The sequence below is a fragment of the Cavia porcellus genome, unplaced genomic scaffold (assembly GCF_034190915.1).
Source record: "Cavia porcellus strain 051 isolate PalLab524CR breed Dunkin Hartley unplaced genomic scaffold, mCavPor4.1 scaffold_33, whole genome shotgun sequence".
Taxonomy (NCBI): Eukaryota; Metazoa; Chordata; class Mammalia; order Rodentia; family Caviidae; genus Cavia; species Cavia porcellus.
Window position 1 is genome coordinate 20,044,038 of NW_026947516.1, and position 19,828 is coordinate 20,063,865.

A 19,828-nucleotide genomic window follows, 5' to 3' on the forward strand; every position below is an offset into this window, starting at 1 on the left:
TGATAAATTTACTAATGAGCTCTCCTTTTGACTTTTATGCTGCATTTGATACTGTTGAATATTTTCTCTTTAAAAATCTTTCATCTCCTATTGCTAGAAATCAATGCAGTCACTATCCTCCATTTATGTATACCTCACCTTTTAGTGTTCACACAAAACTTCTATCACTTTCTCCTATCAATAAAATATAGAGTGCACCCTCCCAATACACAAATTTGTATTTCCACCTATAATAAAAATTTTTTTTCTTGAGTGAACATTATGACTCTCAAATCTACTTTATCAACCAGGACCTACGATTATTTTAGGCTCTATACCTGCATAGGCAGCTACTGAATTGACAGCTGTACCTGGACATATCAAATTTACTCTGAATCAATTAAGATTTAGTTTAGCTAACAGTAAGTGCAAAATCTAAAAGAACAGGCATTGAAATAACCTAATTCTAAAGTAAAAGGCTGGAAACAGACAATGCAGACTAATATGAAAGCTCTGCTATGCAACATCCTCAGGGTCTCCAGCCCCTTCTTTCTGCTTCCCACTCCACAGTGTGTAGGACACATTAGAGTCCCCATTTCATAGTCCAAGATGGATCTTCAATTTAAAAAACACTCCTAGCATCAGGACAGAAACAGGAAAAAGAATGCACTCCTCTCTCTAAAATACACTTCCTGGAAGTAAAACACACTATCTGTATTTACACTCATAGCTATACATTACTGCTAGCAGGTAAGAAATGCAGTCATTATGGTAAAGAGCCAAACTGTATTCCTAAGAAAAAGGGGAGAACAGATACTGGAGGACAATAGCATTTTCAGCCCTACATTCCAAACTCACCATGTCCAAAACTGGTAAAAGAGATACCTAATTTAAAAAAAAATCATAGCATATATTATAGCACAAATGTTCCAAATTACAGATTTTAATAGCAGCTACAAGAATAATATAGCTATTTAAGCACCTTTCTACCCACTGTCTTCCTATACATACTGTCCTAATTTTTCTACATTACTACTTCTGGTATAAACACATCTACTAAATTTTATTTATATTTATATCCAATTACACCAACAAATTCATAAAAAAACTAGTCCAAACGCAAGGTTTTGTCTTTAGACCTCACTTAAATATTGGCAGTTATTCCATCACGAGGACCATGTTAAGCACTCCTCAGCCCTTGTTAGTCTCTAAGGAGGTTCAATACTTTAGAGACTTTTTTTTCTGAAAGAAAAGAATCTAGATCAATAATGGTAAGCCTTTTAGAGCTCTCAACAATACAAAGAGCCCAGTGCGGCATGCATGCCACAGGTTCACCACCACTGATTTAGCTAATCATAGTAGTGTTTAATTTGAGAAATATAGCTTTAACAACTGACAAACACTATCATAATTAAAATAACACAGAAATTTACAATGGCTTCCAAAGAGTCATTCTACATATAGATTTTACTTAAGATTAACAAAGTATTGATTTAATTTCAAAACAGAATCAAATCATGTCATATTATGTTTTTAACAGTTTGTTATACCCCACCTTTAAAAATTTATCCTAGAGATATAAACAATGCAATATTACATATAAACATTCTCTTTTCTTTTTAGGTACTAGAGAGCAAACCCAGGGCTTTATATAAGCATGCACTCTATCACTGACCTATATCCAAGAATAGCAATTACAAAGGTTGCTACCCACCACTCTGCCCAATGCTTAAAGCCAACAATGCTTCCTTGGTCCAAATGTGACTTATAGCCTTGCCTGCATTCTCCAGGGTGAAATGGAACTTAAGTGTATGATACTGAGTTATCCCTCAAGAATTCTAATCATAGTCCGTCTTTATCTCTGGTTATAACACAGACATTGCTCTTGCTGTTCTTACCTGACCTCCAGTTGGCCATGAAGTCTTAATATCATCAAAGCTAATCATAATGCCATCTAAAGCAGTCAATTCTAACTTCATTAAAATAAAAGAACATGTAGTTACTTTTTAGCTTACCTTTATCCCCTGGTGGTTGTAATACATCTCCTGTCAGGCAACACCACCCAATTGGGAAAATTTCTCTAGAATCATACTTGCACCAGTAATCAAATGCTCCACCCCAGCCATCAAACGTGATGTAAACTTCATCTCCTCTAGTATTTCCAACTGTTGCCGGGCAGATGAAATATGGGTTCTTTCTGTCAGTAGCTTCCAGCTTCATCCCCACTTTAAAATTATTTAGGGGTGGCTTTGATGGTTCCTACCAAAATATTGAAAAAGATTTTTCAATACTAACATGTATTAAGAACATCTGCTCGTGTATTGTTTTATAACCCTTAGCAAACATAAATAATATTTATTATATATTTCCATTTTGCTAGTTAAAGGAGTTCTCACAGATTTGAAAATCTGTTCTCCAACATCTCTTTATTCAACAAAAAGCCAAGGACCTGGAAGGAAATAAAACCAGGCTGATCCATCCATTCATTCAAAAAAATGATTTATCTACTATGTAACAACAATTTAAAATTCACTGGTGAACAAAAATATCAACCATTTCAGCTCCGGTAGAACTTACATTCTAGTGCTGTTGGTAGTAAAGGCTGGAGACAGAAGAAACCAATGAACAAGAAAGTTTAAAAGAGAAAGTTTTAGACAACCCTAATAAATATGCAAATAATTAAAGAGCATTTTGATTATGGTTAAGTACAAAAGGGTAGCAACAGCAACAGATAATATCCTAAAAGAAACTCAAGAGTATACATTGTAGACCTAAAAACAAGATAGTCACATAATGAGTGATAGCCAATACCCAGATATCAACATTAAAACAGTATTCTCAACCAGGCATGCTAGCACACACCTGTAATTCCAGCACTCTGAGACACTAAGGCAAGAAGATGAGAGTTGATCCCAGCTGGGGCAACTCAGTGATTTAGTGAGACTCGGTCTCAAAATAAAAAATAAAAAGGGTTGAGGATGCAGGTAAGTGCAAAAGCCTGGGGTTCAAGACCCAGTACTCCTCCCTGCTCCCAGGCAGTCCTTAATTACAAAATATGACAGCACCTAAATGATGACAGGATTCTTAGAAAACTCAAACGGTATGTCAAGAAGCAACATCCTTTCTTTCAATCAGCTTTTTCATGCTAATAAATGGCACCATCACAGTAACCCAGTCACCCAAGCCAAAAGCCTAGAAATAGTCCCGGACATAGGTTCTTAGCTCTACTGAACACTAGAATCAACTGGGCCACACCACTAGTGATGCCAATTGAATTACTATAGGATGAGACCTAGGTATTAATTCCCCAAAAGACTGATGTGTACCCTACATTTAGAAGCACTGTCTTAGATTCATTCCTTCATTTACCCACAATTCAATCAAAACTCATAACCTGCAATTACCCCCCTTCTCTAGAATAACAAAATCAAAAGTCAACCTTAAAATTTTATTATATGCCAGGAACTCTTTGTTTTACATATATTCATTTAGTTCATACAAGAATGCTATGAGGTCGGGGCTGGGGATTTAGCTCAGCAAGCAGGCAGTCGTGAGTTCGATCCCTGGTACCAATAAAAATGAAAAAGACAAAAAAAAAAAAAGAATGCTATGAGGCCAATGCAATTATTAGTCTTATTATGAAAATGAGAAAACTGATACAATACATACTTACTTAAGAATACAGCACCAATTATCAGGGCTGGACTTTAAACCTAAACAATCTGTCTGACAGCCACCTTCTTGAACATCCTACCCCAACAAGTGCCTGGTCAACACCAACTAATCCACTTCAAAACCCAGGTCTTCTGGTCCCCTTGAATGCTTCCCTATTAAACAATGCCCACTTCCAGGCCCCGCCTCAACAGAGGTACTCTCATTTTCACTTATGAAACCATGTTGAGGTATCTACTCTTTCAGGAAACCGAGAGAGTATTAATTGCATCTTATTCATGTTCTTTCCAGCATAGTATTCAATACCAATCATTTTTTAAGGAAAAAATCAAGGAATCATCCAAGAAGAGTAAATAAGCTCCTGATTTTTTTCTTTTTTGGTGGTATTTTGGACTGAACCCAGAGTCACTCTTTCACTGAGGTGTATCTCTGGACTCTTTTTTCAAAAAACGTATTTATTCATTTGTATATATTTATTTTGTGATACTGGGAATTATCCAAGGATCTTCTCACTGATCTACATCTCAGCCCTTTTGTACTTTTTGACAGAGTCTTGCTAAATTGCCCAAGTTTGGCTCCAACTTGTAATCTTCCTGCCTCAGCTTTTCAGAGTGCTGGGATATACAGGCATGTGCCATCACATGCGTCTCTTTATTTTTTATTTTGAAACAGGGTCAGATTTAGGTAATTGGCAAAATATTTCTCTATGTTGTCCACAAAAATGATATAAAGTGCTTTTAAATGTTTCCCGTTCTTGAATGAATTTTGAAATACAACAATGTGAAAAAGACATAGCTAAAATAAACAGAAGGTCATTCTGTTCTTTTACTGTGAGACAAAAATGGTTCTATCCTAGAAGGTAGCTAGTAAAGAATGCTCTTGTAGCCTCTTTCTTCTTACCCACATACAATATGGTTAATAGCATACCATTCACTCTGATGCCAGTCTCATCATTTATCTGTATAGCTTTTCTGCTTGGAATATTGGAAAATGATTATTCTTGGTAGCTGGTTCTCTCTCTTTTCCTTCAGCTCTTCATTCAGATAGCACCTTCTCAGCAAAAACCTGGCCAACCTATCTAAAATGTCAACTTCTGATCTCCTAATCTGGTTGAACTACAAACACAATACATGTTTTATTTAAATAGTTTATGAAATATTTCTTCAATTAGAAGGTAAGACACATAAGGACATGAGTTTTATGCTTTATTTATTGCTATATTCTGAGCGTTTACCTGTGACAACAAACTCCTATACTTAACTTCTACCTTACTTTTAATACACTTCTTTGATCTCATCAAGTATTATAACCCATTAACTTTCATGTATTCATTTACTAATATTCGTTACCCACTGTATGTGGGGCATGACTGAAGGTTCTTCAAATATTTTAACCAATCAAACATAAAATCCTACTCTTATGATACAGAGGAATATATAATAAACGTAACTTAAAAAGCAGAATATAAACAAATGACAAAAATGATAGTTGTTAAGCAAAAGAGAGAGAAGAGAGGAGGTCCAGAAAGTAGTGTGTGAGAAAGGGACAGATAATTTTAAAGAAGGGAATTAGGTCAAGTCTCATATGAAAAGTGACATGTGAGCAGAAACCTTAAGGATGTGATTACTAACCATGCAAATACAGAGAAGTGTTCTAAGCAGATAAAATGCCCAGGGTGAAGATTCTAAAGTAAGAAGGTACATTTGATAATTTTGACGAACATCAAGGAAGCATAGTTAAAATGTATTACGTTAAGTAAGAGAGCATCAGGAAAAGAAGTCAGATCGCTAACAAGGAATTACACCATGCATTATCTGTAGGTTCCTGTAAGGACTCTGGCTTTTACTCTGAGTAAAATACAGACCCCCTGGAAGGCAACAGAGAAGTGATATACTACAAGGACTATATTTTAAAAGGAATATTCTGGGTTCTATATTGATTGCTGAGTAAGGTAGTATAGAAATCCAAGTATGAGATAAAAACAGATTGTACCAAGGTAATGGAGATGGCAAGTGGACAGATTTGGGATACATCTTACAGGTAGAGTCAATAGGATTTCCATTTGGACTAGACGTAAGGAGAGAAAGAAAAGATCACCAAAGTTTGTGGCCTGAGCAACTAAGATAGTTCCCATTCTCTGAGATGGGGAGATTTCAGGTGTAATTTAAGATGTCCACTGGACATCCAAGCAGAGATGCTAGGTAGGCAGGTAGCTGGATACAGAAATCTCAGTTTGATCAACAGGTCTGGATTGGAAATATAAATTTGAAAGTCATCTGCACAAAAGCTGCATTTACAACCAGAAAACTAGATGAGTTTATCACAAACTATAGAGATTAGGGTTTCTCAGCTTTGGCATTACTGAGACTTAGGGCCAAAACATTACTTTGGTTTTGGGGGGACTTTTTTGTGCGTCAAACATATTTAGTGGCACTTCTGATCTCTTTTCACTAGATGTCAGTAGCGTGTCCCTACACAGTTTTAACAAAAAATATCCCCCAGATACCACCAAATGTCCTTGGTTGTGAAGCAGGCAGAGAAATCACTCCCTTTTCTGGGCTGAGCACTACTGATACAGAAAATGACTACTATGGTTTGAATTAAAAATGCCCTAAAAAAGGTTTGCATGCTCAGAAGTAGGCCTTTGGAAGGTGGTTAGATCATGGGGCACAAATCTCATGAGTTCATAGCTGAAGATGCTATTAGAAGGTGGGGCTAGTTGGAAGTAGCAGGTCACTGGGGACAACCTGTCCTTGGTCCCTTTTGTGACATTCCCACACTTTCCCCTCTCATTCTGTTCCCTATGTATCACATAGTCAAGAATGAGCTTTCCTGTTAACTGATCTCTATTTAAGCAAATGATGTGAGCTAGGCACTATAAAAATCTGAGATGTACTTGCAATAGTAACTACTTTCTAGTCCTCACAATTCTTTGCTCCACTAAATTCAGTGACATTATTCTAGTTTTTCACCTCCTTCTACTTCTAAGGCTATTTTGATTCCTTTATCCACCCTATAAAGGTGGGTAAATATTTCTCAAGGTTCTAATCTTGATGCTTCTCTCTTTTATGTATTTGCTAAACTAGCTAATTTCATGCTTAATGTTTCACTATTATTTATGTGCAAAACTTCGAAATCTACATGCCTAAGCCAAACTTAGTTTGTAAGTTCTAAATCCTTCATTTCAAACAGCCAACAGTCCTCCCCATACAAAGTTCCCTCAGATGCCTCAACATACCCAAATCCAAAGCCATATGCTCCCTCCAAATGTATTCATTTTCCTGTATTCCCTTATCCATTCTTCATTCATTACATTACAAATAAATGTAAGCCCAGGAACTAAGATAGGTACTGAAAATACAACGACATGCTAACTGGTCAAATGGACCAAGAGAGTGAAATAATATACAATAATACAAAAATTGATATATACCCAAGATACTACTGAAGCACTGTTTAAAAATGGAAGGCAGGAATTAAAGGAAGTATCTTGAGGATTTAATGCCTGCTCAAATCTTTAAAAAGTAGTTAGCCAAAGATTATCAGCATGAGTCAAAGACAGTTCTAAAAAGAAACATGCTATTTAGAGGATATGATAAACAATTTAGAACACAAAATCCAAATCAGGGTGTGGCAGCTGCAAACCAAAGACCTAAGAGACTATGTTAAGAAACTTATGTTTCATTCTAAGCATAACCAGAAACTTCAAAAGAGTTTTAAGCAGGAGAACAAATCACATACTAATGTTCTTTGTTTCTACACACACATTTCTAACATCATGTGGAAGAGTAATGATTAGGGATAGTTAAAGGTTAGTATAACATTCCAGGCAAGAAGAAAGCCTACAAGAGGAGAGGCAGTCAAGTAAGATTAGAAAGAAGATTCAACAAAGAAACAATTAGGAAACTAAGTGGGTGGACCTATCTAATTAATTGGATATGCAGAGGCTAAGGTCAAAGAGGGGTTGAGGATTTAAAATGGCTCCTAGTCAAATTTCCAGGTTGGCTAGAAAGGACACCCACAAATCAAGAAGAAAGCAGAAAACACAGGCAAAAGCTCAAGTAGGAGGCAGCTTACAGAAAAACAAAACGTCATCAAACAAATTTCAAAAGCTCACTTTAGTACTAATCAGTGCAATACAAATTAAAATAAAAGAATATCATCCCAATCTCTGAAACTTTCTCAAAAATTTATATTAGTGAAGCTATGGGGATACAAACATGTTTATATGCTTAACAATGGAACACAAATTAGAACACCCTTTTGGAAAGTAATTTTAGAGTTTTGGGGGTTTGTTTTTAGTTTTTGAGAAAGGGTCTCAAGCCTAGCATTGAAGTCACTATGAAGCCCAGGCTGTCCTCAGACTCAGTGATCTTCCTGCCTTAGCCTCCCAAGTACTAAGTTACACACAGGTGTCACAATGCTTGGCTCAATTTAACAGTATTTATCAATACTTAAAACATACAATCCTTTGAGCCAGCAATTCAATTTCTGAGAATGTACTCATTACTATTTATACATAAAACTTTATATAAGAATCCTCATGTAGAGCTAACATGAACAAAAATTCAAAGACTATCTAATTATCTATCATTACAGTGGTTAAATCAATTTTTCTAAACCATACTACAGAAAAATATAGTATAACCCAACATACATATGAAACAAAACAAAGATTTCAAAAAAATTATTTTCCTAAAATATGCATGTTATAGAAAGTAAACTACAGAATGGTATATACAGTATATTCTTATTTATGTTGAAAAAGTAAAAAGCCTGTATTTGTAAATGCCCAAAAAAGGTCTAGGCCAGTAATAGTGAACCTATGGCACATGTGTCACAGTGAGTTATCATTGAAAGCTATAAAAGGTTTGTCATTATGGTATAGAAGAACAAGTAAAACTTCAAATTAGAGAGGAGAGTAGAATGAAGGTATGGACAGCATGAAAGGAGGTCTACTTTTCATTCTAGCAAAGCATATAGCTTGATCCTGCCCACATGAATTATTTTATTACTAAAAAATGATAATGCATATGACATGTGGCACGTGACTAGCTGATAGAGAAATGTGGTAAGTAAAAGAGATCCAATGGCTGTTCTCAAGTCACTACCCAAGCTAAGAGGTTTTAATAAAGACTGCTGCTAGCCAAGAATGGTACTGTACGCCTGTGATCCCAGCTCCTGGGGAGGCTGAGGCAGGAGAATCCCAAGTTCAAGGACAGCCTGAGCAATTTAGAGACCCAGTCTCAATTCTTTCATAAAAAACAAACAGGGTTGAAAATATAGCTCAGTGTTTTCTGGGTTGACTCCTCAATACCATGCCTGCATATATACAGACACACACACACACACACACACACACACACACACACACAGACACACACTCACAAATAACCCACTTGCTAAGATTTTTTAAAAATTTTATTAGCTGGTTCAATGGGCAAAACACTTGCATTTGCCAATATATCTTATTGGCCAGGCAAATCTATTTTCTGTATTCATGCTGCTTAAAGGCATACTTAGATCATTTTTCTTCACAATGTAGTTGTATTAATTGGTGTCTTATATTCTTATGTCTTTCATCTTCTTAAAAAGTTTTTTAAAACTATAATCAGTTTTTACATTCCCTGTATGAATAATTGTGTAAAATTTAAGTAATGTTTAAAAAGCTGTTAGGAGACAGAGCAGGAAAGGAATACTATGAATCGTAATTCAACTAAAACTTGGCTTCCATTCACTGTTTCTCCACATACTCTTTCAACATTTTCTCAAGAACATGGAACTATTTTTGGAATTTTTTCCTCTCATTTTTATATAACAAACATTATCTTTTACCAATTATTTCTCATGACTGTTTTTAACTTTCTTTACTTCTGAAAACAAGTAACTTTCAGGTTAAGTTTTTGGCCCATCATCACTTTCTCCAACATGAAAGTAATAATACAGCAAGATAAAGGGGAGGCTTCACTTCTAAAGATAAATAAAAGAAGAGCAATAAATATCTGCTCCCACTGGACCACCTCTTAGATATCTAAAGGCAAGAAAGAGATATTCTGTGATGCTGAAGCATGAAGATAAAGTCCAAGCCCAGCATGAGAAAGTCAGCAAAACCCAATATCAAAATACAAATGAATGAATGAATGAATGAATGTGAGCTGAGATGTAGCTTAACATAAAGGCTCTGTGTTCAATTCCCAGTGCAAGAAGAGGAAGGGGAAGAGAAAGGAGTGAAGAGTGGAAGCAAGAGGAGAAAAAGAAAAAGAAAGAAAGTATTAGTTTAATTTGACTAATGAGTGATTATAATTGTATCATTTTTATGATCCGGTGTTATGGGCTGAATTTTAGAATATGACTATATTTGGAAGTGGGTCTTTAAAGAGGTAACTAATTTAAAATGTGGTCATAAGTGCAGATCTTAATCCAACATGACCCCCTGTAAGAGTAGGAAAGTAGGATATAGAAAACGGGACTAAGAGCATATCTACACGCCAAGGAAAGAGGGAAGAAACCAACCCTGCCCAAATGTTGATTTCCGATTCCTAGCTTCCAAAGCTATGAGAAAATAAACTTCTGTTGCTTAAGCTATTATTACAAATTGCATTCCCTCAAAATTCATGTTGATGGAACTAATCACCAAACTGACTGTATCTGAAGATACGTCCTTAAACCAATATGACTAGTGTCATAATAATAGGAAGAGACCCTAGGAATGTGCATACATATAGAAGAGACTGTGAGAAAGAAAGTAGACATCTTCAAGACAAGAAAAGAGATTTTACCGGAAACCAAGCTTGAAGGCACCTTGATCTTGGATTTCTATTTTTGTTGTTTGAGCCACACGGTCTGTGGTACTTTGTTATGGCATTCCCAGTGACTCATGGATTTACCAATCAAGTAATAAAGTATTTTTGCTGGGCATAGTGGCACAGACTGGTAATCTCAGCAATTGAGAAGGTAAGGCAGGAGGATTGTTGTGAGTTCAAGGCCAGCCTTGGCTACATATAGTGAGTTCATGGCCAGCCTAGAATACATAGCAAGACTGCCAATCAATCAGTCAATTGCTAGTATTTTTGTTTTCCAGTGTCAAAGACAAAGCATTTTCATATTCCCATTAAAATAATAAAGCGATGCCCTAGTTAACAGAGATCTTTAACAACACTTTTCTTACCTTCTTGAAGACTGTTGCAGGTGCCAGGTCAGGTCCACTCAGTATTCTTGAAAGGAACCCTGGCCAAGATGATACATTCATCTGGAATCCTATTTTTATGAAATAAATTCTGTATCATGAAAAAGCTTTCCCATGATTTCATAACAAGTTGGCATAAAGAAGTACGTTTCATTAACTACTATTGTCCAGAGAATTATTTTCTCATCTAAGAACTTGGGACATGGGCAGGAGAAGCCGATCTAGCTTCTTCTCGATACTATCCCCACTATACTATGTGGCAACAATGCTAGCAGATCTAGGAAGACATATTTAAGAGAAGCCACTGGCTAGGCTTACCAACAAACAAATATACTTTGGGGAAAGTCCATAAAGGCATACACCATATGGAAAGTCCATACTTTGGGTCACTAAGGGTGACCCAAGCCAGAGCCCAGGAAAGCTTCGAATCTATCAACAACAAGCACACAAGCATATACAAAGGTTGCAGAAGACTTCTAGCTCCCTTTTCCTCAGGTTGCCTAGCTTCCTTTTCTTTTCCTTTCTTCAGAAATACAATTTTCTGTCAAACTCGGCAAATGTGCATATACAACAGTGCATTTTATTATATATAAGTTTTGTGTCAAAACAAAAAGACTATTCTAATTAATGATACACATGTTCAAATATTTAAGAAAAATGTACTAGAATCAATAACTTATTCTGAAATGCATTAAAAATAAGATAGGTTGATAAGTCAATAGAAGGACAAACAGATGGGTAAATGACAATGGTATTATCTAGGTACAGTAATAGGTACACAGGTATTCACTATAAAATTCTTTCATCTTTATTGCTTTTTGACATTTTTTCATAAAATGTTAGACAAAAAGAATTCTCTCACATTAGTAATCACAAACTAAATATAATCTTAAAATCTGTATCAGATCGGGGATTTAGCTCAGCAGCATAAGTAATTGCATGGTAAGTGGAAGGTCATGAGTTCAATCCCCAGTACCAAAAAAACAAAAAACCAGACCAAACCAAAACAAAACAAATTTATATCAGAAGTTACCAAAATACACAAAACCTGTTTTTTCTCGAGTTCTCATCTCCTCTTATTATAGCACTCAGTATGTTATGCAGAACGCAGATGTCTGGCTAGTATGGTGGCTTAAAAACTGATCATCAACTTAACATCAGTGTGGTGTTGAGTATAGATGGTCCAACTGAGGACTGCTGCTATCATAAAAAGGAGACCTAGAGAGAAGAGCAGCACTGTTGTTTGGTGCTGTTGGTTCTCCTACTGCTGTGGGTTCTCCTGAAAGAGCTTACTGAGCTTCTTTCCTGATATGAATTTGCTGTTCTTATCTTCAAAGGAGCTTGGGATCTTGTCACTGAGGATGGCAGCAGTTCACTTTGGGGGAGCTCTGGTCCTTACTTTGAGCATCGCTTCCTGGCTCCAGAGGGGAAGATGTGTACTGTTCAATCTCCTGGAGAAGCTTGTCACACTAGTTTCCTGATATGAACTCAGTGTTCTCATTGTCAAAGGAGCTAAGGACCTCAATTGCCACTGAGGATGGCTGTTGTACTTTTCAGGGGAGCCCTGGTCCTTACTTTGACTATTGTTTCCTGGCTCCAGTGAAGAATCTTCAACCTACTGGCACATAGCCTTCATCCTACTGGCATAGACTTTCTGGCTTCCATTACTGACCTTTGGGCCTTCCCAGCACAGATACATGAAATAGACTTGCTTAAGTCATTGTTGCAGGATCTAGGCCTGCAGCTGGGCTCATGGGAGGCGCTGCCATGGACTTCTAGGTCTTCAGCAGAACTCATGCAGAATTATTGCCGTAGGACTGAGGCTCTCAGCTGGATTTCCTAAGTCTTTAATGTGTGGACAGATTTCCTGTATTGTCTTTGTATTTAACTTCTTGTGTGACCATAACACAGTAACACTAAAATTATGTGTCCTGTATGTAATCATTTTCTTTGCAAATCCCTGACTGCAACAGCAAGTTTTACTGTTTACTGGAGGCAACCGGTTTCATGCAACACCTGCCTGGCTTAATGCCAGAACTGGAAAGAAGCTGGTATGCACTATTGATGGGTACTTGCAATACGATATGGAGGTAGCCAGGTGTGGTGGTGTATGCCTGTAATCCCACCAACTTGGGAGGCTGAGGCCAAAAGACTTCAGGTTTGAAGCCAGGATAGGAAACTTAGCAAGATCCTCTCTTAAAAACAAAATGTTAAACACAGACTGGGGGCACAGCTTACTGGTAAAATGCTTGCTATGTATGAGGCACTGAGTTCAATTCCCAGTACCCCCTCAACCCCTCAAAAAGATAGGGAAGCATATGAGTCACTGATAACAGACCCATCCATCAGTAGTATAAAATACGTAAAAGTTAATACTGAAAGTCATGTTCTAGTAATCTATACTCAAATTCCCTTAATCTAACCAGGCAAATATTATTTCCTAGGGAAAAAAAATATAAAGGGTGGATTTTTAACATTATTGGTATCTAATGAACATTTTCCACAACTTATTAAGTATCTTCAACATTACCTGTAGAACAATGCATAACAATAATTCTGTTACTTATGCCTTTTTCTTGACTCCTGTCTTATCCACAAAGAACTCAGAATGATTTTTAAAATATTATAAATAACAAATGTGAATGATTATGAAGAAAGGTGGCAAAAAGTTAAAAAGCATACATGGTATAAGCTACCTTCTTGGAATACATATCTCTGGCTAATTTTAAAAAATACTTTAAACTTCTATGTGTGGTGGCAGGCCCCTGTAATCCCAGAAGTCAGGAAGGTGAGCCAGGAGGATGTCTGTGAGTTCAAGGCCAGCCTGGGCTACATAAGGTATTCAAGGACAGCCTGAACTAAATTATGAGACCCTGTCTAAAAGTAACCACCAAAAATGTTCAAACTAGTTTTTTTTTTTTTGGTTGTGAGGATTGAATACAGAACCTTGTACATGCTGAACACATGCTGTAGCAGTTTATATTCCTTAGCCCTTAAACTAATTATAATTAGCAATTAAAACAAGGACAGTATGAAAAGCTATTGCTAAACAGTGGTTATTTTTAGTATTTTAAATTTTTGGTTCTTGGGGAATTTTGTACAGGAGATAAAGTTATCTATTCTCTCACTGTACTTTATAACAGGTTTTATTTTCAGCATATAAAAAAGAATAAGCCAGGCATAGTATCGTATGCTGTAATCCCCTGGGGATCACTAAGGCAAGCAGGAGGGTCCCAAAATTGAGCCCCACATGGGCAACTGTAGTTCAGTGTGAAAGTCCTGGGTTCAATCCCCACTACCATAAAAATGGATGAAGAAGAGGAAGCAAACAACAGCTAAAAACCAACAACTATTACTCAAAATAGAAATCAAATAATTTAAATCACTTATATTCTACAGAGGATTACAAAATACTTAAATTTAAAAAAAAACTAGCTAGGTGTGGCTGCACATGCCTATAATCCCAGCACTGGGGAAACTGAGGCAGGAGGACTACCATGAATCCGAGACCAGACTGGGCTACATAAAAGAAGTTCAAGGCCAGCCTCCTCAGTGAGATCATATCTCAAAAAACAAAATGAAACAAAAGAAAGACTTTGCCTCGCCTCAAAATAAGAATCATACCCTTTTAAAATGTGGGCCAAAACTGAGTGCTACATATGCTACCCCTTAAATCTTTTGCTACAAGTTTCATGCTTTCCTTCTTTTTAAAGAAGTAAAGGTAAGTTCCCCTAAAGGTGAGTTAATAGTTAGGATTTGGAGCTCTAAGATCTAAGGGTATGACTCCTATCCCTGTAACTCTGATTTCTTTTGACTGCAGGTGTAATAATATTTCCATGTTTGAAACTTGCAACTGAATACAGAATCATACCTTTCTCTATGCTTATCCTGATACCGAAACTGCTAAATGGCTCACTAGAAAATATCAAGAGGAGATTGTAACTCATTGAATGCTACAAAAGACTTTCCTAAAAAGGTTTCTGAATCTGCATGTGAAATCTAAGAAAGCTTCTTTGGCACTTCAAACTTGAAGACTTAGCATGAGATATGCCTTGAAATGAGACCCTTTACCATACATTAACCACCTAAACATCTACTTGCAAGCATGCCTAACAATTCTGAAAGACCATGTAAAACTATTTCTACTAAATGGCACATTAATAAGAATGTTATTTTAGAAACTGTTTATGCTTACCCAGTGGAGGCTGAAGTAAGTTTCCTCTCTTTGCACATGATCCAACAGGCTGTATGTCTGAAGAATCAACAAGCTTCCAAAAATCGTTATTACTGTCACTACCATCCAGCCGTAAATGTAATCTGGCCCCAGAAATTCCAACAACTGTGGCAATACACACTGAAGTATTATTGCGAGGGTCACGAACTTCCAATTTCATGCCAATTTTGAAGTCGTTAGCAGGAGGAATCTTAGACTATATAATAAATAAAATTTTGTTAAAATAAAATACATCAACTCTAAGGGGAAAAAGTTGGTCAATTATCAGACTACTGTGGAAACATTTAAAATGTTAATAATACAAGTTACAACAGATGGTAAATGAGGTCAGAGCTTTAACGGTCAATGAAAAGATCTCCAAACTCTCTCCTTGACTTGAGAGAGAGCACATTAGAAACAGGACACATAGTTACTATCATTCATCTGCCCACATCCAAGCAACCTACTACAGCTTTTAAAATTCACCCTTAAGTGGCTTCCTAAAGTATTAATTTAATTAGGCCATTTTCCTTGAAATAAGCCACCTAGCACTTTAACGCTATGATAAAGTCCAGTTCCTGAGCACAGTTTAAACACCCCACACCTTTAATATTATTCCCACACTATCACCTCAAAGCTTTGTGTTCCAGCTAACCCAAGCCATCCCTCACTACTCAGATTCTTTCAAATCCATCTGCTTTGTTTTCAGATGTTCTCTCTGCTTGGAACATCCTTCTCCTCATTCCTACCATCTCAAATATCACTATGAGATTCCCTTGCCCTACTACAGAGTTATGACACTTGTCATAATTATTTACTTACATGCCTTTTTCCCTAGATGGGCAATTCTAAGGGCTTAGTATACCAAACACAGAGTAAATTCTTAATGAGTGAATGCAAAGAGACCATCTGGCTTCCAAGTTACATGACCACAAACTTAGTTTGTCCTCATACCACCAGAACCTAACAATAGGACACCCTTCAACAAGCATATCATTTATATCATCATACAGAATTTTGGCATACCTGTCTGAAGCACTCTGGAGGAGCACTTTGAGAGCCAGTCTCTTTCAAATATATGTCCCAATCAAAATCATCTGGAAAAAAACACACGTACATAAAACATATATATTACATTTCAGAATATAGTGAGGTTTTGTTGTTGCTGTATTTGCAAGAGAAGAGACATGGTCTTGCTATGCAGTTCAGGCTGGCCTTAAAACTCACAGTGATTCTCATGCCTCAACTTTCCAAGTGCTGCGATTACAGGCATGCAACCATCTTGTCCAGTCATAACGTGGGTTTTAGTTCCATACATTTAAAAAAAAAATACTTTCTAAAGAGAAGACTGAAACTTCTTAATCTCCATTTGATCAATAGCATGGAAATAAAAAATAGGCCAACTTTATGAAAAATAATGGCTCTGATATAAATTAAAACCCAGATCCCCTCAACATACTGAAGACAAAATAGAGTAATGCTAAAAATGTAGGTAATAGAAGCAAATGATTTTTTATAAAGTAACAACACTATTTACCTGTCTCTAATATAAATTTATTCAAGTAATGTGTGTGCATAATTTCATCCTATTAAAGTGGAAGTGTTCAGATATCTGGTCTAATAAGATTTTACCCCTTGGATATTTTGTGGGAAAAAAAATCTAAGAACCAAGTAATTTCTCAATGAACTATTAGTTCGCCATACAGAGTGACAAGATCATGATGGTAGAACAAACCATAAACTCACTGTTAATACACTCATCGAAATGCATTCTTTCAATGATCTACTCTTCCTGTCCTTTTTCATATAATGCTAGATGAGATCAGAAAACCGTGTAAAATTTGCTTTGCTTTAACACTTCAATTCAGTTGAAGACTGCCATCACACTAAAAACTTAAATGATTTTTTCCAGGTTTTGGTGCTAAGGACCGAACCCAGGGCTTCCAACTTGAGCTAAATCCCCATCCCCTAAAAACTTAATTCTTATCAACAGAAAGTTTTTCTGTACTCTTGTTAATTTTCTCCTTATAAATACATTGTGTTTGATAGTTCCCCTTCCTGGAAGAATCTGTATTACCAGCTTCATATATTCAGTAGTCTCCCTTTATCCCTAGCCCCCTCAATCCACAGTATCAGTTATCTATGATCACCTGTAGTCCAAAATCATTAAGTGAAAAATTCCATAGATAAACAGTCCAAAAGTTTTAAATTGCATGGAGTTTCTGAGTAGCTTGATGAAATCTGTCTCACTCCATCCAACTCAGGGCATTAATCATCCCCTCATCCATTCTGTGTACACTACCTACCTATTAGTCACTTTGTTGCTATCTCAGTTATGAGATAAACTGCTGAGGTATTAAACATGCTTGGGTTCAAATAACTCTTATTTTACTTAATAATGGCCCCCAAAGTGCAAGAGTAATGATGCTAGCAATATAGACATCCAAAATAGAAGCCATAAGTGCTACTTCTTTAAGTGAAAAGGGGCTGGGGATTTAGCTCAGTGGCATAAGTGCCTGCCTGGCAAGCATGAGGTTGTGAGTTCAGCAAGCAGGAGGTAGTGACTTCAATCCCCAGTACCATCAAAAAAAAAGTGAAATGGTTAAAGCTATCAACTTTGTATGGAATGAAAAAAAGTCACGTTGCTGTTGCTAAGATCTACTGTAAATTATATTTGTTAATACTATGACTAATTTAGTTTTTTACTTTAAAGAGATTAAGACCAAAGAGGACATAACAAAGCAGATCAGATCAGAACAATGCAAGCAACTCAGCATTTTACCACAAGACTACCCATAATTAACAGTAACTACCATAATGTCTCTTTCTTTGAAATAGTTGAGCATAACTTCATATATGATAGTATCAAACATAACAAAACAGTATAAAACCATTCAAGAGAATGAAAGCATTACAGGGCTTTCAGAACCAAGTAACAGAGAACGAACAACGGCTACTATATTATCTCATTTTCCATAGCAAATTTGTTTATACCATCACACATAATAATATGCAATAAGATATAACATGATAGAACCAAAGGAAACAGAAGAACAAAAGCATAGTAGGACTTCAGAGTAAGATGATATTAAATCAGCACTGGCTATCCTAATGTCTTAGTTTTCTTCAAAATAGCTGTTCATACTATTGCAGATAATATAATCAAACAAACCAGGGTAAAACCATTCCAACTAATGAATGGAAACATTATAAGGCTTCAAAGCAATGTAATGGGGACTATGATTAATTTATAAATTAAGCTTTATCATAGATAAGTAAGCTTTATTATACATATATCATTATATATATATATATATATATATATATATATATGATATAATGGTTTCAAGGATTAACTGGAGGTTTTAGAATAAATGTATGCCAGATAAGGAGAAATGGGAAAATAATGTATTCTTCAAAGGATATTCTCTCTCTCTCTCTCTCTCTCTCTCTCTCTCACACACACACACACACACACACACACACACACACACACACACAAATGTTGATAAATGTTTAACAACCAGCTTTATAAAAATACATCAAAAAGTGCCTGCCTGGGAAGTGAGAGGTCATGAGTTTGATCCCCGGTACCACAAAAACAAACAAAAAAACATCAAAAAGCCTAACTGGTAGTATGGCTTTCTATAGTGTAATGGCTGATTATGAGGAGCCAAGGTAAAGTTTTCAACTACAGAGAAAGTGATATGCATAATAGGTTCTCCCAAGTTAGTGTGAGACAACTGTAGTACACTACCATTACATATGTGTGCATAATATACACATTACATGTGTACATAATATATGTGGTATTAAGCATGTCATATGTAACAGTCTATACTTTTTAAACACTGAATTATAAACTTAATAATACATGTCTGGGTGCATATCCAGATGATGTGAGTCAGCATTACCAGACTGTTGAAAGTCATAGCACTGGGGCTGGGGGTTTAGCTCAGCGGCATAAGCACCTGCCTTGAAAGCAAGCAGTCATGAGTTCGATCCCTGGTACCGATAAAAAGGAAAAAGACAAAAAAAAAAAAAAAAGCATATGGAATTTGGAGTCAGAGTTGCAAAAGTTATGTGACTCCAAAAAATCACTTCACTTTCATTCATAAAACAAGGACAGTAATATATATGGCACTAGGTATTTTGAGGGTTAAATGTACTACATAAGTAAATCACTTAATAAATGGTGTATTATAAAACTAAATATCATAATTGTGTCTAAATTTGTGAACCTAGTAGCTTTCTCAAAAGTGAAAACAGAAATCTATGGCTCCAAAATAAAACAGAACAGATGTTTCAGTGGTCTCCTAAACTCTTCAATCAGGGACAAAATTTCAACTGAAACTATTACCATATGATCTAGGACAGTGGAGGCAAGCCTACGGCACATGTGCCACAATGGGCTAATTGTATCACTAAAAGCTCTAGAAAGTTCACCATCACTGATCCAGGAGAACATTACAAAAGAACAAAACAGCTAGGCACAGTGGCACACACATGCAATCCTGGCTACTCAGAAGGCTGAGGTGGGAAGATTCCATATCTGAGTTCCTAAGCAACTTAGCAAGACACTGTCTCAAAACAAATACACACACATACATTCACACACACACACACACACACAAACAAGGCTAGAGATATAGATCGCTGGAAGTTTCCCTGGGTTCAATCACTAGAGCCAAAAAAAAAAAAGAAAAGAAAAATTAATGGGGGAAATTTTGAGGAGTATGTCATAAAGTATCTGACACCCCAGGCAGAAAAGTGTAAAT

The 19,828-nt window shown here is 36.3% G+C and overlaps 1 protein-coding gene across 2 annotated transcripts in view; it reads right to left on the reverse strand.

The window, feature by feature from the left end:
• Scml2 (Scm polycomb group protein like 2) overlaps nucleotides 1-19,828 on the reverse strand; it is a 151,182-nt gene that overhangs the window by 58,399 nt on the left and 72,955 nt on the right. For both annotated transcript variants that reach the window (XM_063242730.1, XM_063242732.1), the window contains exons 4-7: nucleotides 16,077-16,147; nucleotides 15,033-15,267; nucleotides 10,820-10,908; nucleotides 1,995-2,238 (exon numbers count right to left, since the gene is read on the reverse strand). In XM_063242730.1, the coding sequence (XP_063098800.1) occupies nucleotides 1,995-2,238; nucleotides 10,820-10,908; nucleotides 15,033-15,267; nucleotides 16,077-16,147 (639 nt within the window). The remainder of the gene's footprint in view (nucleotides 1-1,994; nucleotides 2,239-10,819; nucleotides 10,909-15,032; nucleotides 15,268-16,076; nucleotides 16,148-19,828) is intronic.